Source organism: Triturus cristatus, chromosome 2_1 (assembly GCF_964204655.1).
Source record: "Triturus cristatus chromosome 2_1, aTriCri1.1, whole genome shotgun sequence".
NCBI classification, from domain to species: domain Eukaryota; kingdom Metazoa; phylum Chordata; class Amphibia; order Caudata; family Salamandridae; genus Triturus; species Triturus cristatus.
Window position 1 is genome coordinate 919,310,982 of NC_140581.1, and position 27,032 is coordinate 919,338,013.

At 43.1% G+C, this 27,032-nt stretch overlaps 1 protein-coding gene across 4 annotated transcripts in view; it reads right to left on the minus strand.

Moving 5' to 3' along the window:
- LOC146866097 (transducin-like enhancer protein 4) overlaps positions 1 to 27,032 on the minus strand; it is a 281,559-nt gene that overhangs the window by 214,016 nt on the left and 40,511 nt on the right. For all 4 annotated transcript variants that reach the window (XM_085633258.1, XM_085633240.1, XM_085633250.1 and 1 more), the window contains exon 5: positions 1,977 to 2,039. In XM_085633258.1, the coding sequence (XP_085489384.1) occupies positions 1,977 to 2,039 (63 nt within the window). The remainder of the gene's footprint in view (positions 1 to 1,976; positions 2,040 to 27,032) is intronic.

Below are 27,032 nucleotides of genomic sequence, written 5' to 3' on the forward strand. Positions count from 1 at the left end.
AGGGAACTACAGAGGGTGCTAAAGGTTTTGCCAATTGGGGAACACAATTTAACCTTTTTTAGGGAAAGAACACTGGTACTGGGGACTTGGTTAGCAGGAACCCAGTACACTGCAGTCAAAGTTGCACAAACACTAGGCAGAAAATTGGGGGCTCCTGCAACATAAACCCAGTTTCCTACAGTGGGGATATAGTCATAGGGCTTTCTCCACGGGAAAAACGTTTTCACCAATGGAGATAAACAAAGAAATTAAAACGTGTTTGCACAATCATCTACCCTTCACATAGCGTGGAAATGAAAGCTATGTACAACTCTGCATGGAGAAATAGGTATCCTAAAAAATAAAAGGTCTGTTCGTTCACATGACGTGGTTTTCCTGGCATACAATATCATCTGTTTTGTGAATTAGTAAAAAAAAATGTACGTTCAGTCGGAGTCATTGAACTCAGACCATTATGGTTACATTTTCTTTGAGAAGCGCAAGGTCTAAAATAAGACGTGGAATGTCATTACTCTAGCTGGAGACCATAGTCTGGAGGTCTTGTTAGCTAACAGACAAATCATGAATTAATTAGTACTGGATGGGGTGATCCACAGAAGAAGAAAATCCGCACAAACATGGCTTACTTCTCTGCAGTAAGAGAAATTTTATCTACCCAAAAACATTTGTGAGCTGTTCGTACATCGAGTCCATTGGAAAAAACAAGGAGCCAAGCCCAACGTTTCACCAGTGCCATACTTAAGTCGTGAACAGAAGCACGTCCCCTACGTAGACGAGCCAATTATGAGCCACATTAGTTCTGTGCTGTATTTACTGTGCTAAATAAATCCAGCAACAATGCTGGCTTGGCTTGGTTTTACTAGAGCAGGGTTCACCAATGAGTAGCTAGTGAGCAACTGGTAGCTCACCAGCCACCTGTAAGTAGCTCTCCTATGTGCAGCCCCGCCTACTAAAATAGAAGCTTTTGCTTGGTTGAATTAATATATGTATTCCAAATTTGAAAAGTTTTTATTCAAGAAAACAATGTGTGAATTTTCAGAGTTCCTGAGCTGATGTTTGGAGAAAAATGCTTGAATTTACAAAATATATTTAACACTGGAATTTGAATGACATGAAGTGAATGAAAACTTATCTGGTCTTGGACAGACCTATTACTAATTTTATGAACTTGCCGCCAGAAGCATTGTAACTATGGCATTTATGTATCACCCTTGTAGCGACATGCCACACTGGCAAAGTTTACATTACTGCTGGCAACTGCGCCTGATGCACTGACGTGAACACTGCTGGCAATCCTGCATATGGTGACCACTGATGTAATCCTGGCTAATGTTGTCAATATTAAAACTCTCACATTATTAGTATCTCACAATGATTTTCACTGAACTCTCTCATTACAGAAAAGGTTGCAGACCCCTGCATTAGAGGCCCCAAGACACCCCTCGAAATGCACTCGGTTTCAAACAGAAAAGCATTTAAAATAACAAGTACATCTTTTCCAAGTAATCATATTATAAAATTAAGATTTAATATTATGTCAATTCCAAGCAACCAAAATAAACTGTGCAAGATAGATTACTTTTTGCAGCATCTCCATGAGAGATCCCATAAAGATACACGTGCCAAATTTAAAATACCTGCAGTTAGCAAACAGTGGGCCCATTCAGCCTTTACTGGCAATTTCCCGATCTACACTATGAAATGTCATTTTGATGAACAGTCGTAATTCCATGGAACACAGTAACTCTAAAATTGATCTTACCTTGTACATTAGTAAATGTTCCATTACAGAGGTGCATTTACATCTGATGCTACTGAATTTTAAGGTGGCTTTGGGAACTAGATGTGTGATGTCCACAGAAAATTAAACTGGTTCACCACGGTATTGACGCAATCAGACAGGAGCGTCAAGAAAAGGTTTCCCGGTGCCATTTGAACAGCAGCTCTTAGTTTGACGCTGACAAAAGGGCCCTTACCTCCTGGGACAAGAAAGGAATCACTTGCGCGCAGATAGCGTTCAGCCTCTTCACGATTTCTGCCTACATGGGGAAAAAAAGACAAGCGGTTAGAGCAAACTGCAAATTTCCCAGACTAAACATTTTCCTGAAAGTTATAAAACATATTAAAACTTTTTGAACACTTCATAACCACAATGACAATGTCTTGAAATACAATTGGTGAAGGAGCGGGTAGGCCAGCGAGGAGGGGATTGGCTTATGGGATCACTGGAATCCGTGGAATGCCGAGGATCAGACCAAACCTGGGCACACGACAAATGATCAAGCATGAACTTGGCTCACTGTGTTGTCCTGCATAGTCGGATATTTTGCACAAGGATTTAGACTCCAATCACCAGTTGGGTCAGAGTGCAGCATTAAATAAACAAGTTTGGTCATTGCCCTCAATTGGCTAATCCACCAGTAAACAGCAGTGAAGAAACCGCAGCCAATGTAATATGTGGGGCTCTAAAAGAGGTAGTAAGCCTGACCAAGAGGATTGCTCCTAAAGAACTTATCTGGCATCCAAGTCCCAGCTGTTACAAGTGTGACTGTAAACCAGCCGAGGCAGCAAGAATTGTATACCTCTGCACTCAATTAGCTTTAGTCCGAAGCAACTTCCTCCAGTAACAGTGTGGGATTAGCAAGGCAGGCAGTCAACCCCTGCCGGAGTGGCCTAAGGCAGAGAGGCCTTCACTGGACTTGTGAAGCCCCACCCACATTTTTCATTGGATTGCGTCATTGTCCTTTGGAAACTATGGCTTTTCATCGGTCAATAGGCTTAGTAGTCTCTCCTTAGTACCGCCTTGTCTCATTTTGTAACCTCACAGGAGTACAACCAGTTACATGTGTCGTTACTCACTAGGCTTTAATTACAGCCTCCAAGCACTATTTGCTTAAATGGTTTTCTCCTGCCTGCTGTTGAGGGCAGGACATGCTCTTACCCCATTGCTTTATTTTTTTTAAGTAGCTCGGAAACGCTCATACAGTGGCGGCCGAGCCTTTGGTTTATTGGCACTGAACGCAGCTGCATTTTTGGGGTGGGGGGGCAGGGGGGAGGGTGGTATTTATTCACTTTTGTTTTTAATCTGCCCCATGCCGCATTTTCCCTTCAATGAAAGTGCAGAATGGGGTGCTTTAAAAAAAAAAAAAAAGCATTTGTCAAGTTGACAAATGCTTCCTATTATAAAAGCGCCCTATGCCACGCTTTCACTTTAATGGTGGCCACGCACCTTTCTTTAGACACGGCTCGTCTAAGGAAAAGGGCGCTGCCGACCTTCGGGCCAGACTGATGCCGGCTCGTCACACCGTTGATTTATTCCCCCATGACTGCGTGTCTGATCCAAACGACCACACCCAGCAGCTGTTTCCTTACTGCGGATCCTTGCAGTAACTTTTTTACCTTCTCTGGACGCCCTTCCAGAGACCTCCCAACGTAGCCTCGTCTGACTCCACCAGGCCTATACAAGCGTCCTGACTCAGCCTGACCTATTTAAGGACCCCGCACGCCTACAAATGGGACTCACGTCGCGATCAACACCAGTGTTAAAAATAAGATTAACCTGGTCCTGATGATGGCCTAAACATTTCAACAGGCCGAAACGCCATAAACATTTACAGCGAAACTTACGGCGCTATCTCTTTGAGGATACCCATTTTGAGTTCCCTGGTCTATAGTAACATTTATGGTTTGGGTATCTCTACAATGTAAATTTCACCAACTGTTTTTTTGTTGCGCCCCTTCATGTCGCTGTACATACTTCCTCACGTGTCACTTGCGTCGTCACCATTTCACGAGCACTTGTGCACAGTATCCCACAGGTTACATGCCATTTAATGTAATGTAGTGCTGTTCGTATACATGTTTAAATATATGAAGTTATCTATAACAAATATATGTAGTTACCAAAAACCCAATTTATGTTGTCACATTGAATTTTGGTCTCCCTGGTTTCTCCTTCTGCATGTAGCAATTAATTGTGCTATATAAAATTGGCCATTAACTAATACCCTTAGAGACATTGTTGTATGTTACAGACATTAAAGCTAAAGCGTTGCATGGGCGCTTTTACAAACAAGCATTTGCAATGTAATAGGTGTCGCATTTATGAGGGTTTCGTAAATGCAAGACCTATTGCATTGCAAATGCTTGCTTTTTAAGTGGATAAACTGGACTCCACTTGCCTGGACCAGCTCTTTCACTGGTGCACCACCCCAAAGGTGGCTGCAGCCTTATGGTGTATGCGCAGAAGTGGACCAAACATATTGTCAAGCAGAGTGACTGTCCGGTTCAGTTGGACAATGGCCAACCTTGGGGAGCGGGCACAGCATGGTGTGCCTCTTTCCACCCTGGCCCTCAGGAGATGCCAGTGAAACTCTGCAAGATGGGGGTTGGAAGAGTGAGTGTAAAGTGTCTTCTGCAGCACCATCAGCGCTGGCCTCAGCTGGTAGAGTGGGGTACACGGGTTGTGTCCTGTACAGGAGAGGTGGGGATCGTTCTTGAAATTTTAGTTTTAGCCCACTCGGATACACAATATTAAACAAGCATTTGCAATGCAATAGGTCACGCATTTACGCGTGTATGAGCTATTGGCATTGTAAATGACAATGCCTTTTATTTGTGTTTTGGCTTTTAAAACATAAATAAAAGGCATTGTCAATTACTATGCTAATTGCTTAAACTCTTGCAAATGCGGGACCTACTGCCTTCCAAATGCTTGTTTGTAAAAGCGCCCTATGCCGTGCTTTGTGTATTGAAGTTTTTCGATGTGCAGTGTTGGCAACCTGTGAACCAAATATATTTTGATTGCCACCTTCGATGTGGATATGACTCGCTCTGTTCAACAGACGGTTGTTTTTAATGAATAATGGACTTCTTGGGAAATCTAGCACAATGTCTTGTTTGATTGGGGAATTAATTTAATGACAAATTAAGAATAAGGTGTTTTGCTATAATTTACGAGTGAGTAATTACTATTCGTGTTCCTATTTAAAAGACTCTAAAGAGCTTAGATAAAATAGTTGCTGAATTTAAAGAAAGAAATGAAGAGTGAACATTTTTGTTTGTGTTAGTTAAGTAGGGTCTTGTCTACCTCTGGTTTGTGCCCTACACGCTTCATTTGTTGAGGCGAAAATATCCATGGTGTCACTGCACATGCTGCACCTATGGTAGCTACGAATACAGTGAGCCAGGACCCTGGTGAAAATTGCAGACACACATGATTACAATTTAGTCCATTTGCCGCATCTGGATTTTTTAACATTTACTACATATGACCAGTGGGAAAAGAGGATTTCTACATGCTAAATAATAACAGAAACTAACAGACACCAATTAAAAAAAAAAAACAATTAAAGGCATTAGACAGAATTTTAAAGCAGCTGCTGGGATCGAGTGGAATTTTCTCTGGGCATGGCCAAGAAAAAAACACAACTGTAATTTGACTCAAACTGACGGTGTAACGCACTTAAATTCTTCAGTTTTGACTTACAAAATCATGGAACCCTAGTGAATTTGGCTGCGATTACATTATTCGGGCATACGGTGACTGTTAAAAGGCACAGCAGGCCCAGTTCGTCACCTCTGCCAATTATTCATAAGGGTCTGTCTGTGAGGCTGGAAGGGGGAAGAAAGAGCTCCAAATCTGAACAGTACTTGCACGCGGAGGTCATATACATGCGCATACTGCCTCTTTAAGTGCTCAGCTGCATTGCCATGAATATATTTTTTGGGCCGCAGCTCAGCATTTTAAAGGGGGCATTCCTGAAATTGTTTATGTTCTATAAAGAAGGGGTCAGTTTATACCACAAAATAAACACCAGAGGTCCCCCTGATTTTACGGCCTGGCTGTCCGTAATTTATGGCACAGCCTCGCATCAGGAGCCCTTGTTTTGCGGACCGTGCACATGAAAGCTATGAAACTGGGGAACAGGGTTAAAGTCTTGGTTTTGGCTCAGCATCCTGTGAATCTGGGCAAATTACTTAATCTACCCGTGCCCACGAAAACTGAATATGTCCTTGTATAATGTAAGTGGTGCTTATGTAAAGTCTCCAATACCTTCGGGTGGATTGTAAACTTAAAATAAGCAGCACGAAGGATGGGCAGGACGGGTGAAGCTGCAAATCAGAAGGGTGTTGTGCAGCACGTTGATGGAAGACAGCAGTGAAGACTATATCTGGAGATCTGCGCAGAGGTTGCAGGAAAGAATGTTGTGTCTACAGAAGGAGAAATGTATTAAAGAAAGCAGTGCTTACAGACTAAATAACACGTACCGTGTAACAACCGAAGTAAAAGGGCCAGTAGCTATGGGAGATTACAAATGAAGACAAGGCCGTACTAAGGAGGGCCTAACAAGCCAATTACTGAATCAGAAGCCAGCATTTACGAAGGACAATGACACAAGCCAATGAAAAATATGGGCAGAGAGTGGGTAGAGCTTCAAGTCCATACTCTAATGCTGCATGCCTCACAGAGCAGAGCATGCACGCCGACTCTAGGCTCGACCTAAAAACAACACGAAGAAGCTAGCAGCTGAGAAGACCTATTAATTGGCCATCTCAGGACTCTAGCATGTAGTTGTGATTCAATGTCAATTCTATGCCAGGACACGGAGCCCCTATTACACTCTTCCTAAAAGCCAAAAGTAAAATAATGTTAATGTTGGTTTATATTTGTAAAGCGCCAAATCACCAACGTTCTCCAAGCGCTACAGACCATGAACTTAGGAGTGCCATAATGTGCTTGCAAACATAACAGAGCTTGGGGTAAGCTTAATAATAAGCTAAATAAAAATCAATGCTTAGAACAAAGCAAAAATCAATAGTGCTCTTATCCTGGGCTGAAAGACAAGGAAAAGAGGTGCTGTGCAAAATCTTTATGGGCTTGTTTCCTATTAGAAGGAGTGCAAGTTATTTTTGTTTATTAAAAGCTCAGAGGAGGTGTAGTGTTTGATGGTATTAAATGTTATAAAGTGTCCTCTTTGCAGCTGGTCCAGTAACGATAAAGGGAAGCAGGCTACAAGCCTCAAATCTTCATTTACGTTGTTTAGAAAATCTACATTCACTTCTAACCCAAGTCAGGGCTTGTAAAGCGTTCAAGCCTCCAAGAGTAAACGCCTAGCTTTTAAAAGTGCACACTTCGTCACAGGAGTGACATTTTATAGCCACAATGTTGTGTGTGAAGAGGGACGGTCGACAAGTAAGTATCAGTTTGCGCTCTCATTAAATGCACAGGGTAGACTTTTCTCCAAAGGCGCTAACTTTGCTTTAACAAAGTAATTTACAATCTTCAAATGTAAAAAAAATCTTTATGTAAACCTTAGTTAGCATCAAAAATGAGAAAATAACGTATATAAAAAAACCTGCTCTACTTCCAAGTTTACTATAAATTCAAAATAAACAAACTGAGAAATAACAAACGGCAAAACCGCCCTTGGTGGGCACGCACTAAGTTGGCGAGAACGTGTTTTAATATAGCCTTATAGCCCGCCTTCGGCTCGGGCCTTTAACAAGGGAGCGGGACTTTATTAGCCGATATAGCCCAGTTACGAAGGGCTATAGGCTATTAGAACATTCTTCCACTATAGGGCAGAATGTTATAACAAATAAAACAAAGGCCTCTTGGAGCCCGAGGGGGTTTAAATCCCCTCGGGCTCCGAGAGGCCTTTGTGAAAACATTGGAATGTTGCTTTGCGGGCCTTTGCTGACACCTAGAAGCACGGAGAACTCCATTGTCTTCAATGGAGTGCTCCACATTCCAATGTTCTAAAATGCAAAACAAAATGTTTAAGGCCACCAGTGCATTGTTGACGCCCCACCTTAGGGTTTAACGTTTACCTAAACTTAACAACAGGTTTAGTTTCGGCACAGCTCACAAAGAGGACCAAAACGGCGTCAAAAATATAACTCCATTGGGTGAGTGCTCCCACTTACACTAGAACATGACTGGACAGCCAACAAGCAAACTTCGGCAAGGTCAGCTCAAACTATCATCTTTCTTAAGTCAATGCTTAAAGTGCAATTAAATGGTCTATAGTAAAGGCTGCAATTTGCAATGTTCTGAACCATCAAAAACTGTTATTCAGCGCAATATAGAAAAACAAGTCAAGAACTTATGTCTAATCAGGCCGTGGATGCACTGCAATTGATTAAGAGCTGGACTTTAATAACTGGCTTAACAAAACAAAAAAATGATAGAACACAGTCATAGCTCAGCCATCACTCATCTCTTCAACGATTTTTGCAAACTGAAATAGCCAGAAGGTAATATACTTTATTCAATTATATTTTTATCATTGCATGGTAAAGGCATACATGCTATGATTGGTCAAGCCAGGTGCACAGAAGTGAGGCATACTTAACTGTCAGCTTGAATCAACAGCCACTCCAGCACACAGCCTTCAATAGCGAACATAAAGACTTTGGGTGCACTCCAGAGAAGGTACTACAATGCGCAACATTGGCAAAAACAGAGTAAAGGAGGCCTCAAGAGGAAGCAACGGCCATGTCTTCCAGAGGTAAACCTACTGTGTATCTGTAAGGATGGGTGCGGGCATTTGAGGGTGTGTGTGTGCGCAAGCATGTGGGTAAAAAGTAGTAAGTGAGATTGAGTGACACTGAGACCCAGATTTTCTATTATTTGACACAAAGAACAGCTGCACCAAAGTGGGCTGCTTTGCATCAAGGACCACAAATGCACCACATCTACTAAGATATGGTGCATTGTTTCTCTCACTGTGCACTTTCGGCAGATACGGACCAACCCACACACACTTGTTCTATAGTGCAAGGGTGTATGTGTTGTCTGGAGCATAGATTTTGTACTGAAGCAGTCCCTTTTCCGCAAAATAATGCAAAACAGTGTATAGCTCAATTTAGTGCTACATTGGGATGCTATCCAAAGCAAATTAGATTTGCATTGGATAATTATTCCCACTCTAACACAGAAGTGACTCAAACACGATGCAATGCTTTAGTAAACCTGGGCCTGAGAGTCAGTGAGGATGAGTTAGATTAAGAGTGAATGTAACTGTGAGAATGAGTAGGGATAAGTGTAAGGAGTATAGGACTGTAATGTTCGTGTCATGTCTTCCTAAAAAAAGCAGGGTGAAGGGTCATATGATGTAATTTCCTGTGATGTCATTAAGGTCAAAGGGTATGTGATGTCACTTCCACTACCCCATGCATATTCCTGAATCAACAACCATGCCAGCATACCTTAATAATCGCATCTGCTTTCACAAACCTTCCTGACGCCTCAGCTCATATGGGCTCCTACATGCACAAGTCCCCCACACACACACAATACTAGATCTAGCTAACGAGTCTTCTCATGCATCGCTCCTAAAGCCTGGACTGACCTGCCACTACACAAAAGAGCCTCCTCCTCAATTCTGTAATTCCGCAGGAGGCTGAAGACCTGGCTTTTCAAGTAAGCCCACTAAGCTCTAGGCGCCTAAACTGACAACTGCTGAGCGCCAGGATGCCCTCCTGTGAAATAGTATGCTCTACAAATCTGCATAACAGATACCTAAGCCAATCAAACTGATCACAGATTCTCAAACTCATGCTGGGTGATACAACTGCAAGAGTGTTGCCATGTCAAGTTTGGCACAAATCCAGCCCTACTAATTTCATGACATGGCAAAAGCCAAAGCGTAAGCCTCCACTCCCTACTGATGCTGGTGGCATTTACTTTGGTATGATCGTGCCTTAAATTAGATGCAATTTTAAGGTAAAGGATAAAGAAACAGCAATTGTTTTATTATATGATCTACTCTGGTAGGTTAGGCCGCACAAACTCAAACTGTTAGCAAACACCCTAGTTACATGATCCTGTGACAGTCACTTATTGTCTGAGGGAGTATTTGTTCTGGGCAGCGTTTATACGTATCCACTAGATGATTATGATCAATCACTATTTTACTACACCCCCAGATCTGTTCTGTTCGTCTGGAGTGCATCCTCATATTTTACTGTGCTCACCATATAACTTTCATGTTAGTGGTAACATCTCTGGCTACTAACTTACACACAAGGCTGCGTTCGGGAGGGCCGTACATACCTTAAAGCTCATACTCGCAAGCAAAGTGCTATTCAGAAAATTCACCCATACCTTGAAAATCACACAAAAGTTAATATGGAGATTTCAAACTGACTAACAATAGTCCAGAGGAATGTATTAACACATATGGACCTCTTTTCAGTTAATGAAGGAGTATACACCCCATTGTTTCAAATATAAGCACTGGCAAAGTCAAAATATCAGGCAGTGCCTGCAAGGCTTAATTTTGGCAATTGTAATGTTCTTTTGTTGTGAGCTGCCATTCCCTTGGCAATCAAATATTTTAAAACATTGGCGGAAATCAAAAATATTATTTTATCTCGAAAGTACACATTGCCTTGGAAGTGAATGGGCATTTGTGGAGCTGTTTTTGTAGTAAAAGAGCTCCTTATGATAGAGCAGAAGACCATCACTCACAGTTGACCCACTGCCCAATTCTGTATGATGTATAGGGCTCAAGAAAAACGTGCATGACAATAACAGACCACTGGATGAAGATAGATGGGTGGCTGAATGCTAGTATAAAGAAATATATTATAGATACAAGTTTAGTAAAATAGAAGTTCTTGGCGAATGCCAGACCTAAAAAATGCAGCCAATTAGTTGATAGCATGACAAAGTGGTACAACTTAACCACAATGATTTCAACTGCCCCTCCATTCCAACTGTTTCAGCATGGCATGCGCAATACCAGATTCATCAGAAAGCGAAAACTATTTGGTTATGATCTTAGCCGGAGCCTTTTACTGGAATAGCAAGCAATTTTCCAAGAATACATCTGTGTTTAAGGAATTCAATTTAAATCCAGTTTACATACAGATGATAAACTCTAAAGATAATACAAATTTCTAGATATGCAGAGGTCGCTCTTGATTCTCATGCTGTCAAGTGAGAAGCCTTACTTGCTGTAAAAAAATGTTTTCTTTTTAACAGATATCATGTGTAAGGATCAATGTCCACAGCTGTTTGATCTAGCTATCATTCTATAGCATATTTCGCGTTCGTCACCAGAATATCTCCCACTATTTATTTTTTACTGTGTTTAGCAGGACCTTAATTCTCAGGAGTCAACTAAACAATTGCAGAAGTCCACAAGTGACACCCTTGTCGTCTGCTTAAACAACAGAGACATATGGATTCCATCAACATTTACTATCAATAGAGAACATTCAACACCTTTACTGTTGGGTTTTGGCTAGATGCACAATACTAGTTTTTGGGCAGGTCAAGGTATGAAGGCTACTGGCTCTCCCCTATAAATAGTGACACCCTCACAGAAGGGTATAGCGGGCCAATTTTCCTTCATCCATGCATAGGAACAACAAGTTATTAACATTCACCAAAAAGATGTCTGGCAGAGAGAACATGGGCTTCTCTCTGGCACTGTAACTAGAACTTTCTCCCTCTCAAGAATGCCTAGGAAGCATCTCCAAAGAGGGAGAAATCCAGTTTGAGCCTCACTACCTGGAACCGAAACCGGACACATCGGTTTTAATCCAAAGGTCAGTGTTTGATCAAACTCAACTGTAGAGTATTTGGAATTCCACTACAACAGACTGAAGATTGACAACCTTATAAGATATGTATGGGCCATCCAACATACCTTTGACGAGGGACTGCAGCCTGACCCAAGGAGATAACCCAGAGTTGCTAGGTGCTTTGGTATTGTGGAGAACTCCCAATTACTCCACCAAGGTACCCTCAAGCTTACATCTAGCATGGTGTGATTAGGGGCAAATTACTAGGCACCGGCATCGGTAACAGAAGAGAGTCCCCAAGACACCGTTGCTCATCTCCAGCTCTTGTATTACTCTGCAGGGATGGATTAAATGTAAGTAGTTTCACTTTGTGCGATTAGCCTCAGTTTTCTTATTCAGTTGTCACCCATTTTCATTTAGTGGCTAACAGAGTTCTGAAGAGATTCTGGTGAAGCAGCCAGGTGGTGGCACAGTGGACTCCTGTCTTTTGCAATAATTCTTTGTTTAATGACAACTTTACAACTTCCATTACCTTAAATGGGATGGGGGATTTAGTGACATAAGAAGTCCATTGCTTTTTCTCTTGTTCGATCACTGCTTGCAGTCCTTCCCGGACTCAACCTGCCACCAGTTCTAGGCAGCAACTTCAGCTGCACCTCGCTACTTTGCAGACCAGTCACTCATCAACATCAAAAAATGTATTCCTTGACAACACTACACAGTCATCTGTGATTATGTGCTAGTGGATACCTAAGCCTCTTCTTTCTGTCTCAGCATCGGCTTCTGTGATGTCCAAGAACTGTCAATCAACTGGCATGTACACGCCCTGCAGAGTTTAAGGGCACTGCCTTGCCTTGAACAAATCGGTTAGTGCGTTGACTGCATGCCGCCATTTTTGCCTATTACAGTTTCAGATAATCATCCAAAAATTCCAGCCACCTCTCAGGTTACATCAGTGTTTAAATTACCTAAAAGGTACACTTTTCATAAAGATGGACGAAATGGTATAGAATTGTAAAAACTGAGCATCTGTGCAAATTTAATGATAAAAGAACTTTAGTAGGAAACGCTAGTTCATCTGTTTCTCCTGCAGCAAGCAACCCTTGTACACCTCTCCACTGCAGGACTGCTTGACAAACTGAACACAGACGACTAATGTCGGATGTGGTGTGTTGTATTAATGTGGGTAGACATGCTTAGTTTTAGATTCTTGTGAAATGGATTTTCAAGGCCTCGAAGAGAGAGTAGCCATCATATATTTTTATTTCACAATGAATCAAAGAAGCAACCAAGGGCAGCCCCTTAAAACCACAGCCTCAGACAAAAATGATTTCCAAGCATCCTATATGATCTACAAATGGGCATAACAATGACGTGTTCACAAGACAAACCATCGCTGGGATTACTCCTGTATGAAAATAGGACTTTAGCCAGCATTCTCTCATAATTAGCACTCATAAATCGAATTATTATTATCTACCTCGATTTGCTTTTGTATTGCACTGCTAGACCCGGGAGGAGGCAAAACACGGTACAACAAAGTTTCATTTTGAGGAATGGACAACATTTGTAGGCGGTATGCAGAGTAAAGCATTAAGGCAAACCATATATCCATTAGAGGTCAGCAGCATGTGGGGAATCTATACCGTAGTATATATATTAGGAGTCCCAAAGCAGCAGAAAGAGGTATATGCATTTAAAGTCACTTAAGCATTGAAAGTCACTTAAGCATGGAAATCCTATTATTCAGGTTAATGAAGTCCAGCGTTTTCTTTATTTCTTAATAAATCAAAGGTTGGAGGGCCCACTCCCTTGTCTAAGTTCAACAAAATCAAGGATGTGAAAGCATTCGTAGCAAACACCATCTTCCTCAGACAAGAAAAACGAAATAGTAAACACATTTAGATGACAAGGTGGTTAAAAAAAATACTAAGATGTTGTGTGAAAGTTAAATTAAAAAAAATAAAAATAAAAACAAATCACCCTCACAACAACATGAATCAATAATCTTTTGGTTTTTAGTGGCAACAAACGTATCTCATGATCATACAAAAATTCTCAAACTGCTGATGAAGCAACTAAAAAGTATCTAGTTTCTCATTTTGCAAGTTCCCGCAGCAATGCAGATCATTGCTGTGGTCATCACGCAGCTTTGCACTCCGCCTAGCGGGGCGTAGCTTTGGCTGAGCAATATTTATGCACGGGATCTCCGTAATCACCCAATAATAGTGTGGCCGCACACTGCTAATGGCCAATGTTTGGATACCAGGCGGATTCTGATGGCGCAAGGCCCAAACTCCTTCTCCGCACAGCCATTAAAGGAGGGAGGTTATTGCTGTTGTCACCACTGATATTTGTCACTGTAATGTAATTAGGTGCCCTACAATGATGCATTGCAGCCCTTGGCACAGCTTCCATTAAAATCTTTTCTTCTGCTCACTGAACTGTGACCTGCTTTCTGATGAATAACAGGCAGACAGCTTTAGGGTTAGGAGCAAATTCATCAAAGATGCATTTTTCAGCTTTACCAAAGGAGGGGGTTTGGGGGGGACGGAAAGAAAAAAGGGAAACTAGCATGAAAAAAAAGCAATAGCTGCACACCAGATATGCATTGCAGGCCCTCTTGAAATTCTGATGAGCAGAGCCAATATTGTTTACAGCCCTTGAATCATATGTGAGAACAATCCCATTTCTAGGTTTTGTGGGTCACGTGCCCCTAAACAGCAACTTAATTCACGAAAAGCTCATTTAAAGAGGAGCACACACCGAAATACTACCGTTAGTGTTCCAGAATGTTACATTACTGCCAAAAACATCATGAACGCTGCTTAAAACAACTGAAATGATTACCTGTAGATGTGGGATTACAGTTCGAAAAATCGCAAAAGACCAAGAGAAATGCCAATCCTTCCTGCCAGATGGAAAAGTGCTTTCATGTTTATCACACCGTTTGGGGGAAGGGAGCGAGTTATTTAGTGGTTATGCCTTCGGCCACAAAAACTGGGTCTCAAGCCGGGGGATTCTTGTTGCACACTCTGTGTAAAAATTCAGTTTTCTCTGCTCAGATCCCACAATTGTCAACAGGGCACACTGAGAAACAGGATTTCTTTTAAGTATGCTGTAGGCTTCGCATTGAATATTTAACGCAGTTGGTGCACTTACATTTAGGTTTGTGAATCTACACATTAATCCAAGGGCTTTGAGTGGGCCGGGTCCTGCCAGTGCTCAGCACCATCAGTTCTAAAAAGCAGGTGCTGAGACCGGTCCCTATCGGGCTCTCCATTGTAACCCTCACCCTCATGATGGAAAAAACCTAACCCAGCAGCAGTACCACCCTTAGCCAGCCTTAGATGCACCTTCAAAGAGACTCGTTATAGTTTCCATCTCAGAACTGAAGCATTTTCAATATTCTATACAACGAAGTCATAGTTGTTGCTTATTTTCTCATGCAACCAACATCTAATGACAAAGTAAATAGTCCTGGTTTGTTGTAGGTGTAATGTTACTTGTATTATCTCTGGATGCAATGACAGTAGCAGCAAAATAAAAGTCGGTTGGCACACTATGCTGTTTTTATCTTATGTGTTTTACAGCCACGCCCTTAATTACATCGGTCACGCCCCTTTGAGAGCCCCAATCCCCCCTCCAAGATTTTTCATCCCACTTAAAGCCTGGATTCCTCCGAATGGTAAACTCTGCATGTGTGCTTTATTATATCTGGGTTGTTGTACCCTTCCGGAGTACGCTCCCCCCCCCCCCTCCCTAGAATCAGTATCAAAGCAGTGGGCCATGTGCTTAAATCAAAGCCTCACACGCCTTATTTAGTACTTTCATGGGAAACTACAGACACCTCTTCTGCATCCCTGGGCTGAACGGACCAATTAATAGTGACGCCCCTTATTCACGTTGATGGAATTCTGGGAGTTGTAGTGCCTGCAATTCCTTCCTTATTTCGGCGCGCTTTTTCCTGCCGTTACTAAGACCCAACTTGGGCCCTAGTCATCGAGTTCATGTTGAATCCTGGCATGTCGCTCCACATTGGAAATGGTGAATCCATGACCGTGGCCCCCTTGGCATATGGGGTGGTGCAAAGGGTGGTGCAAACCCTGCGGCCGGGCTGCCGCATTCAATTTGACAAAAACATGGTATCCCAAGACGAGCTGCACACGAGACGACATGTAGGTTACCAGCCTAAGTTACAGGTACTCATGGGCACGTAGATTGACTGTAAGCAGCTTCTCTCATGCCTGACGCGTTTCTGGGTGATCCCTTCATCAGAGGCAGTTGGGAAAAGATCGCGCTGCTGGGAGGCAACAACTCCTTAATTAATAGTCACGCCCCTTATTCACGTTGATGGAATTCTGGGAGTTGTAGTGCCTGCAATTCCTTCCTTATTTCAGCGCGCTTATTCCTGACATTACTAAGACCCAACTTGGGCCCCCAGTCATTGAGTTCATGGTGAATCCTGGCATGTCGCTCCACATTGGAAATGGTGAATCCATGACCGTGGCCCCCTTGGCATCATGGGGTGGTGCAAACTTCGCGGCCGGGCTGCCGCATTCAATTTGACAAAAACATGGTATCCCAAGACGAGCTGCACACGAGACGACATGTAGGTTACCAGCCTAAGTTACAGGTACTCATGGGCACGTAGACTGACTGTAAGCAGCTTCTCTCATGCCGGACGCGTTTCTGGGTGATCCCTTCATCAGAGGCAGTTGGGAAAAGATCGCGCTGTATGTATGTGTGTATATATACGCGCACGGTGTAAAACCTGAAAAAAAACCAAAAAAAAACCATAACTTAGCATTTAAAGAAACGTACAAATTCACTGAAAAAACCATAGGTTTCACACACGTTATAGTTACGAATTAGCATTCAAAAAACCTTGCAAACTCACTTAATAAACCATAGGTTTCACACATGTTATAGTTAGCTGGACATTTCACTCGTAAAAAACCAATGAAATTCCCCCGTTATAGTTACTGCAGGCAACTATAACTCACGCGACCGCAATCCTCTGCTGATGACGTCAGATATTACATCACTGATGACATATATGTCTTTCTGAAAAATAAATATTTGTACTATATGTATAGCTAAAGATTAATGGAAGAAGACATGGGTAAATAAGTGTCTAAATACAGTGATCTAATATCTGACGTCATCAGCAGAGGATTGCGGTCGCGTGAGTTATAGTTGCCTGCAGTAATTATAACGGGGGAATTTCATTGGTTTTTTACGAGTGAAATGTCCAGCTAACTATAACATGTGTGAAACTCATGGTTTTTTAAGTGAATTTGCAAGGTTTTTTAAATGCTAATTCGTAACTATAACGTGTGTGAAACCTATGGTTTTTTCAGTGTATATATATATATATATATATATATATATATATATATATATATAATCATCTACTGGCGGTAGCCAGTAGATAGTTATAGTTAGGACCGTGTTTCCATAGGAAATCTGAAAATTCTATTTTGAATAACTTTGGCGCCGGTTGACGAATCCTCGCGAAATTTTCAAAACTAATGGGGCGCTCCGCTCAGCTCCTACCCTGAAAGTCTCGAGGTGATTCGTCAAGCAGGGACCGAGAAAAAAGAGGGGTCCCAAAACACGTTTTCCCCATGCATTTTCCCATAGGACCTTTAGTCGAAGGTACAGCCCGAACGGCTGAACAGAATTACTTGAAATTTGGCAAAGGGGTAGTCCTCAGGTCAGGGAAGTGCCTTTTGCATATCTGGAGTCAATCTGTTCAGTATTTCCTGAGAAAATTGCATTTAAAAGCATATACCTATCTATATGTGTGCACCGTGCGCGCACCCTAACGTGCGCGAGCGTAATTCTGATTGGTTGTTTGATGTCAGTCAACATTCGAATCGGTCGAAATCAGGAAGTGTCGGCCGCCATTTTGTCTGTCGCAGTGATAAGGAGAGGTGGAAAAAAGGTGGAAAACGTGAAAAGGGGGCAGGGAAGAGAGTTTCTGACCCCCTAGCCTTAAACAGGGGGTCACAGAAGGACCCCCAAGAGTGAAAAAAACTTTTTTTTATACAAAAATCGCGGGGTGAGCGTACGGTGCGTGCAGCGCACAGTGCACCCAACGCGCGCGCACGGTAAAAAACCTTAAAAAAATATATATATTAATAAATACATAACTTAGCATTTAAAAAACCATACAAATTCACTTAAAACCCATAGGTTTCACACACGTTACAGGTAGGAATTAGCATTTAAAAAACCTTGCAAATTCACTTAAAAAAACATAGGTTTCACACAGGTTATAGTTAGGTGGACATTTCACTCGTAAAAAACCAATGAAATTCCCCCGTTATAGTTAGTTCAGATAACTATAACTCGCGTGACCGCCACTCTATCACAAGGATGATGTCATGAGTGATGCCACTGACCATGTCATGAGTGATGTAATATGTGACGTCATGAGCAGTGGATTGCGGGCGCACGAGTTATAGTTATCTGAACTAACTATAACGGGGGAATTTCATTGTTTTTTTACGAGTGAAATGTCCACCTAACTATAACCTGTGTGAAACCTATGGTTTTTTAAGTGAATATATATATATATATATATATATATATATATATATATATATATATACATATATATACACACACACACACACACACACACACACACACACACACACACACACATATACGGTCGCCAGTAGATAGTTCTAGTTAGGACCGTGTTTCCATAGGAAATCTGAAAATTCTATTTTGAATAACTTTGGCGCCGGTTGACGAATCCTCGCGAAATTTTCAAAACTAATGGGGCGCTCCGCTCAGCTCCTACCCTGAAAGTCTCGGGGTGATTCGTCAAATGGGGGCTGACAAAAAAGGGGGTTCCGAAATGCGTTTTCCCCATGCATTTTCCCATAGGACCTTTAGTCGAAGGTACAGCCCGAACGGCTGAAAATAATTACTTGAAATTTGGCAAAGAGGTAGTCCTCAGGTCAGGCATGTGCCTTTTGCATATATGGTGTCAATCTGTTCAGTAGTTCCTGAGAAAATTGCATTTAAAAGTACATAAATATATATAAGCGCGCGCCGTGCGCGCACCCTAACGTGCGCGAGCACAATTCTGATTGGTGGTTACATGTCAGTCAACATTCGAATCGGTCGAAATCAGGAAGTGTCGGCCGCCATTTTGTGTGTTTGGTGTGTGACGGGGAAAAAGAAAGGTGGAGAACGTGAAAAGGGGGCAGGGTAGAGAGTTCCTGACGCCCTAGCCTTTGTCAGGGGGTCCCTGAAGGACCCCGAAGGGTGAAAAAAACGTTTTATTTTTTTTTGCAAAAATTTGCGGGGTGCGCGCACCGTGAAAAACCTTAAAAAAAAAAAACATTTTAAACGAGCCATTCCATATTACAGGATACGGTCAATCTATAACTATATACATAGGTAGTTTATTGCAAAATAAATATATAAAAAATATAATACATACATAACTTAGCATTTAAAAAACCTTACAAATTCACTTACAAAAACCATAGGTTTCACACAAGTTATAGTTAGGAATTAGCATTTAAAAAACCTTGCAAATTCACTTAAAAAACCATAGGTTTCACACATGTTATAGTTAGCTGGACATTTCACTCGTAAAAAACCAATGAAATTCCCCCGTTATAGTTAGTTCAGATAACTATAACTCGCGCGACCGCCACTCTATCACAAGGACGATGTCATCAGTGATGTCATGAGTGATGCCACTGACCATGTCATGAGTGATGCAATATGTGACGTCATGAGCAGTGGATTGCGGGCGCGCGAGTTATAGTTATCTGAACTAACTACAACGGGGGAATTTCATTGTTTTTTTAAGAGTGAAATGTCCAGCTAACTAGAACATGTGTGAAACCTATGGTTTTTTAAGTGAATATATATACACACACATATACATATACATACTCAGTTGAGGGCAGATGCCGAAATGCGTAGGTCGTGGTCAGTTGCTATAATTGTCGTAGACCACATGGACTGTTCATTTACTGGATAACAAAAGATATTGCGTGTGTCAAAAGACCTGTGGATTATGTCTTCTCGGTTGTGCCGCTGCAAAGGGGGCTGATTTAATTAAGCCGCTGTGGAGTGAAAAAGATATCTATCTATCTATACACACACACACACACACACACACACACACACACACACACACACACACAGCCTCTCTCTCTCTCTCTCTCTCTTTTTTTCCTCATTTCAAAGTCTAACTTGGACCCCTCACCTACAATATTAGTGATTGTGATCTTCAGTAATAAACATGTGTAGCGCACTTGCTAAACCGCAACCCTGGAAATAAATTTAAAGTTTATAGGCACCATCATATATCCCCCTCACGGTCACATAATTCTGGGGGCATGCAATAAATGGATGAGCACGAAAAAACTAGTTTACACTACCAGAAACGGCCAATGAGCACTTTAACATTAATACACATCAAGTTAATTCCGTTTTTTTTTGTTTTTAAAGTAGACGCCCCAGAATTAGGTCATCTTTTTGACGTCCAGTCCTGCATTTTACAAGGCAAAAAGCAGGTAAGCTTGACCGCTCATGAACAAAACCACGTGCTTCACCAAAGCAAACAGCAGAGGATTTGTTGTTGCATGGAAAGGATTACAATTCCCATACATTTCTTCAGAGTTGTACCATTCTGCCCATGGATATAAAAGAAGCACAGCCATTAGGGATAATGAATGCTGTGCAAAATAAATAAATAAATAAATTCAGCACAGACAGTGGTCAATGAAACAGCACAAGGTACTCAGGGGATTGCATGGTCTTTTCTTTGACGCAGCAGGAAGTCCCAAGTGACGCTCAAAGTATTAAAGACACTTGACGAGGCCCTTTACCGGATGTGTTTTCCATATTTCAACAAGTCATTGTCAACATTCTCAATTGGACCAAACATTAATAGCAATGGATTACTGGGTCTTACTAGGATTATCGCAAAATAACTACTAACGTTAACACCAACGGCGCTACCTCCATGAGAGCAGAGACGCATCATCCCTTCGCTGGAAAGCAGAAAACATGAAAAATAGAATGGTTAAAAAAAAAAAAAAGATTTATTACCATTTTATTTTTTCATACTGGTAACAGCCAAGTCTGAGGGCGGAGCAGGAACAGGAAAGAATAGTGTGCATTTCAGTTTAATGTGCACGTGTCACTTTGGCTGGCTGTCTTGCTACGGCCAGCATGACATGCGCACATTAAAACATTCCAACCCAAGTGGTCTTAGACAGCTGGCTGGAGACAATGCACAGGCCCCCAGTGCTTTAAGTAGGGTTAAACCAGAACGCTCCAGCCAATCCAGGTGCTTCTTTCATGCTGCCTGAGCAGCACCAGGATTTTGTAGAGGGCAGTTGCTGACTGAAACTCTGGTAGCCTGTGGTGCAGAGATGAAGAGGAGCACTGAGTACGAGGCAGCAGGTAGGTTAATCTTTTTATTTAATTTTTTACATTAGTTTGACTCCCAGTGTCTTTAGTTTCAACTCCAGAGCTCTCGACCATGGCCTGTGATATACACTGTTTTCAATGGACTTCGACTGAGAGCTTTGGCACTGAGCCTATGGGAACTGCTGGTGATATTAGTGTCTGTCAGTGGGTTAATATTCTCAAGTCGCCCCACCTGTTTTAATTGCCGCTCGCCGCCACTGGTTAACACACCACATCAAAGCCAAACAGGACCATAACCAATGCATAACAATTGGCAAACTACTGCATCTCCATCAGACGCCTAAAAAGAACATTAGTACATGGGTATCACTGTAGTCAACAGATTAAAAAAACCTTACGGGTAGGCAATTTCAGCAGATGGGGTGACAGTCTGAGCAATTATGTTACAAGAATAATTATATCAAGTGTTATTTCAGGTTTTGTTTGTTCCGTGCGGTCTTGTGTGTGCCAAGAACAATCATTCTAGCCCATTAAGCTTTCATATTTCGCACATACTCACCACTCCCAAGTAATTAAACTTTATTCCAATCTGTGAAGGGGTGAGTGTATAAAATGTTATGAGACGCATCACACGTAAAGAACAGTCAAAAAATGTGTTGTCAGTCATATTTATGTGCCTGACACATAAATATGACTGAAAACTTGTGCAAGCAGTCTACTCTTCTTTACAGGATCTCTCCTTCAGAACAACCTGCAGGTTACAACAGTAAAAGGGGTGCACAGACTATCAATTACAGCTCATTAACAAGTCAAAGAGGTGGCAAGTAAATTATGCCTTGCCATTTCACGAAGGAAAGACATTCACTGGCAAATATATAGTTCAAATCACAATCCTGCAGAAAAATCAGTAGACCCCAAATCAGGAGTGTGGAATTATTTATAAAAAATCTGTTTGCCCGAAGGAATAATGATTTAGAAATCCACTTGCCCTACTTACTATCTAAATCTTACTTAGACCAAAACAGACAAGTTCATAGCTTTCTAAAATAGCAAAAACATGTCTAGAGTTTGGACGGCTTGAGGTGATGTTGGGTGTGAAATGGTGCTATTTAGTGTGTTTTAATTTATTTTTCAAGTTAGCTCATTTTAACACCTATACCCGAATACAAAGCACTTACTGGGAGTTCAGTGCTGAAATTGAGTTACTTTATTAGGATTAGTACTTGTGATATAAGTACCCTACTTTTCTAAAGGAGGATTATTGTAACCTGGGACCAATAAATTACAGATAATCTCTGCATATGGTGCACTATCTCACTAGATTTGAAATTGGTGACCTTCAGGATAATGCATAGATCCCTCCAGTAGGTGCATTTCCACAGTTTTGGGACTGGGATTAAAACTCTAATATAGCTCTGAAGTTTAAGTATTGGTACCAGTCAACAGATAATTACATATGTAAGTCTTGAAAGGTTCTATTCACGAGGCACCTAAATCAAATTTTAAACACACAGCATGCTATTCAACTTTTTCAATTCATAATGTTCTTTCTTTCCCCTTTCCTGCCCATCTTTTCGAGCCCTGGTTCCCTCGCCTATAGATTAATTTCCCGTCTCTGCTATCTTCTATATTTTCTGGCTCTCTCATCTTGTTCTCTCATTCCTGTTGAAGGGACAGGTGGAGAAGAAGGACTTCAAGAGCACCTGTTTTTGAGCTACTTATCCTAAATATCTATCTAGAGAGGATGACCAAGAAGAGAGTCTATCATTCCCCCTAAAAATCTGCTATGACAGGCACTCTGCAAAGAGGTAGGCACATACAGTACACAGCAGACACCCCTCATACAGACACAAATACAAACTTACCCTCTTTTTGAATTCACGCACCTCTAACCTGCAGACACACAGTCTGAAAAAATACATTAAAAAATGCACACACAACCTGCTAAGACAAATTTACTCTCTTCTGCCATGCACACACATTCAACCTGCTGACACACAATCTCCTGCAGACGCACATTAAAAACACACGTCCCTTTGCAACACACGCCTCGGGCCTGGCAGACTCAAGTGTGTGCGTATAAACACACACATACATTCCACACACAGGCACACAACTTGCAGACACACCAACTCTGCAGCAGACAGTCCCTTAAGCAGAGCAATGCACAGTGTATACAGTTGCAGGGTCTGTAACTGAGTCTTCAAAAGAGCAAGTTCAAGTTAGAGAACTGGCTAATGCTTGCATGAGGCAAGGGGCCAGCATATGATGAGATCAGACGCCGAGAGGAAGGACTGCATCAATAAAACTACGATTGCTGTACTGACAATATGTCTAGAGATCTGTGGATGAGGGAGGGCTCCCATGGGGAGTGGAAGTAAAGAAGACGCGGCGGTTTCTGGACTAGTGAAGGGAGAAATAGCAGGCAAAAGAAGCACTCTTAAAATATAAAAGCGCACAACAGCGCACCATTCAGGCGCACACCTCTTTCTGCTGCGGACGTCCAGCGTCCTATCCCAGCCGGTAAAGAAGGAACCGTGGCTGGGCACAAAATTGAGAAAGCCCGTGTTGCACAGTAAGTAGCTGAACCCTCCAGGAGGGAGGTGAACAGCCTGGCTAAGAGTCATTGGAAACTCATCACCAACAACACAGAAGTTCCCCTCTTCAGAAGACCCTCCGCCACCTTGGCGTCCTGGTGGCCCTCCGCTCTCAGACCAGCACCCACTCCCACCACCCACCATCCACGCCTGCAACCTCGACATCATCCTCAACAGTGAGTTCTCCATGAGACAACAGGTCAACTCTGTTGCCGCCACCTGCTTCAACACCCTTAGAATGCTCCACAAGATCTTCAGATGGATCCCAAGAGACACCAGGAGAACCGTCACACAAGCCCTCATCACTAATTGAATGGACTATGGGAACGCCCTCAACGGCAGAACCAACACTCTCCCCTCAAGCGCCTCCAAACCATCCAGAACGCAGCGGCAAGAATCATTCTCGAACTGCCAAGGCAAGCCCACATCACCCCCCCCCCCCCCCTGCAACTTGCATTGGCTCTCCCATCAAGAAGAGGTGCCACTTCAAACTGCTCTCAGATGCCTACAAAGCCTTAGACAACACTGGAGCCGAATACCTGAAAAACCGCCTGACCTTTTAACCACTCTACAAGACACCTGCAGGGCGAACAAAAAGCATGGAGTAGTGTCCAGATACAATAGGCATGCAGAACGTGGAATTAAAAAGCTATGAGAAATGGTCCCTGGGGTAGAACTGAAGTACAATTTTGATTTCAAGAATTTTCGGCTCAGATCCGCACGTACAGGCTAAGCGCAATTCACTCTTGCTGGACTTCAATGATCAAGCTGACAGGGAGGCTTCCCTGCTCGGTAAATACCAACTGGCTGGGCGCTACGGCGAAGGCGAGCGCCCCGACAGGACGCTGGCTCGCCTGGTGAGCCCCCTGAAGGGGACTGGGCATATCACGTCCATTGAGCAAGAACACGGTACGTCTGCCACATCTGACGCAGATATTGTGGCGGAGCTGTTAGCTTACTATCAATCTCTCTATTCCACCATGCTCCCCGACAACTTTACGCAATACTTATCATATCTGGAGGACTTGGCTATGGTCTGGCTCACCAAAAGCCAGGCTGATTTTTTGGCACACCCCTTTACTGTTGAGGAAATTTCGATTGCCATAGATGCACTCTCCGGTTCTAAAGCGCCGGGCATCGACTGGCTCACAGGAGTGTTTAACAAAGCCTACAAAGACAGTCTGGCGCCTCAACTTTTGGAGGTGTTTGCTGAGGCACTGGAGTCGGGTGTTCTCCCCCCCCCCCCCCCGACTATGCGCGAGGTGGCTATCTCCCCATTACTCAAGCCGGGGAAGGATTGCACACATTGTTCGTCTTACCGTCCCATCTCCCTCATCAATTTGGATAATAAAATCCTTGCTAAGACGCTCTCCATGCGCCTTTCCTTACTAATGGATCAAATTTTGTCCCCAGTACAGTCTGATTTTATACCTCATTGCTCCACTGCACTCAATCTACGCACGGTATTCTCGGTTATTAATCGCATCGAACACACTAAGCACGTGGCAGTTGCATTATTAGAAGCGGAGAAGACCTTCGATTCCTTCGAGTGGCCCTTTCTTATGGCGTCACTGCGTAAACTTGGCCTCCCTTTTAACTTTATTGCCCTTATCGCCCTGTTGTAGTCTTCTCCTACGGCCCGCCTCCGGGTTAATGGCTTCTTATCCCCTCCCATCTTCATAACGCGTGGCACGCGTCAGGGATGTTCCTTGTCCCCGCTCTTATTTAGCATAGCGATGGACCCCCTGGTCCGACACCTTCAAGAAAAGCACTTGTTTCGCTGTTCGCAATTCCCTGCCGGACCGCTCTTAATGTTTCTGTATGCAGATGACGTTCTGCTCTTCATCCGCCACCCCCAAACTAATCTGCAACCATTAATAGATGAAATTGAACGATTTGGCTCCATGTCCAGTCTTAAGAATAATTGGGGGTAACCGGTGTTGTTTCCCATCACGGATGCAGCGGCGGCGGACGGGACGGAATACCCCTTGCAGGTAGCTCAGGAGACGACAAAATATCTTGGGGTGCACCTTCACAGAGACAAAGGCCAGGTTATACAGCTCAACTACGGGCCTGCTATAGACCACCTCACCACGCAAGTGGAACAATGAATACAACTACCTTTATCCATGGCTGGCCGTATCGCACTTATAAAGATGAAGGTGCTACCCCGTTTTATCTATTTTTTTTCGCACCATACCCATACTTCTCACCAATTTTTTTTTCTCTAGATTACGCGGCCTCCTTATCCAGCGGATATGGGCTGGTCGTAGGCCCAGGGTCGCATGGGACACTCTTACACTTCCATATGCGCGGGGGTTGCGGTTCCGTACCCTCAACTATACTTCCTGGTGGCGCAGGCCCAATTTGCACATCACTGGTTTCACCCGGATGCCCGGATACCTTACACCAAAACCGACAAGGAACTGCCTGCTCCGACTCCTCTTGCATCACTGCTCCCAAGGGGAATCCCCCTCGATTCACAAGTCATCCAGCCTTTGGCTACTACGCTCTGGGCTTGGCGTAAACTAAATCGGCGATTCGGATCTGGCCCGCTTTACTCGCCCGCCCTCCCACTTGCTCAATAACCTGTTTCTACCTCTCACCACAGACAGGGGGTTCCAACCACTCGCTCCAGGCTGGGGTTGGATATCTTTGGGTCCCTGTTCCCGGATGGCCAGGTACGTAAATGAGACCTGACGCAGCTCCATGGGCTAACCGACGTGCACTCCCTTAACGTGGCCTGGCTTCAGGGGACACTGTGAGCCACTTTCTCGCCTTCACCGCCCCGTATGAGGACTTCCCGCCGCTTACCCTACTCATTGCGGACGACACCGGGTCGCACCTGGTCAAGAAATTGTATTAGGCATGCTTGGCGCTCCGGGTGGGGTGGGACAGGGGGACTCGACAACTGTGGGAGGACGATCTTAGACATCCCTTGACCGACTAAGAATGGGCCTTCTGTCTCGAACAAACCCACAAAGTATCTCTGTTAGAAGGTGGTTCTGACACTATGGGCCACCCAGATTTTTCGCTTTTTGAGCACCTAATTGTTGAGCTTTTACTGTGGGGGAGCCTCATAAATTGAGACTCACCCACAGTGAACTCAGGATGTAAGAGACTGCATGGGGATTTTACTGGTGTTCCCCTGGCTTGACCAGGCCACTGTTCAGCAGCTGGAGTAAGGGATACCGGGCTGGTTACATGCAGACACATGTGTAAATGCGTGTGCACACGTGTACGGGCTGCGCAGGGGAGATTCCTAGCGTGCGCAGTCCAGGAGCAGCTACAAAGTGAATGGTGTGGCAGGACTTATGCAGTATTGGGTGATGACATGGGAATGTGGAGCCAGGGGCAAGATTAACTTCCATTAGGCCTACAGATTCCAGACACGCACTTAAGTCCAATGTAGCAAATGTGAAAAGAAGTAGTCATATTTGTACTGCTTTTGGGTCATCAAGAACGGTCATATTTCTCCGA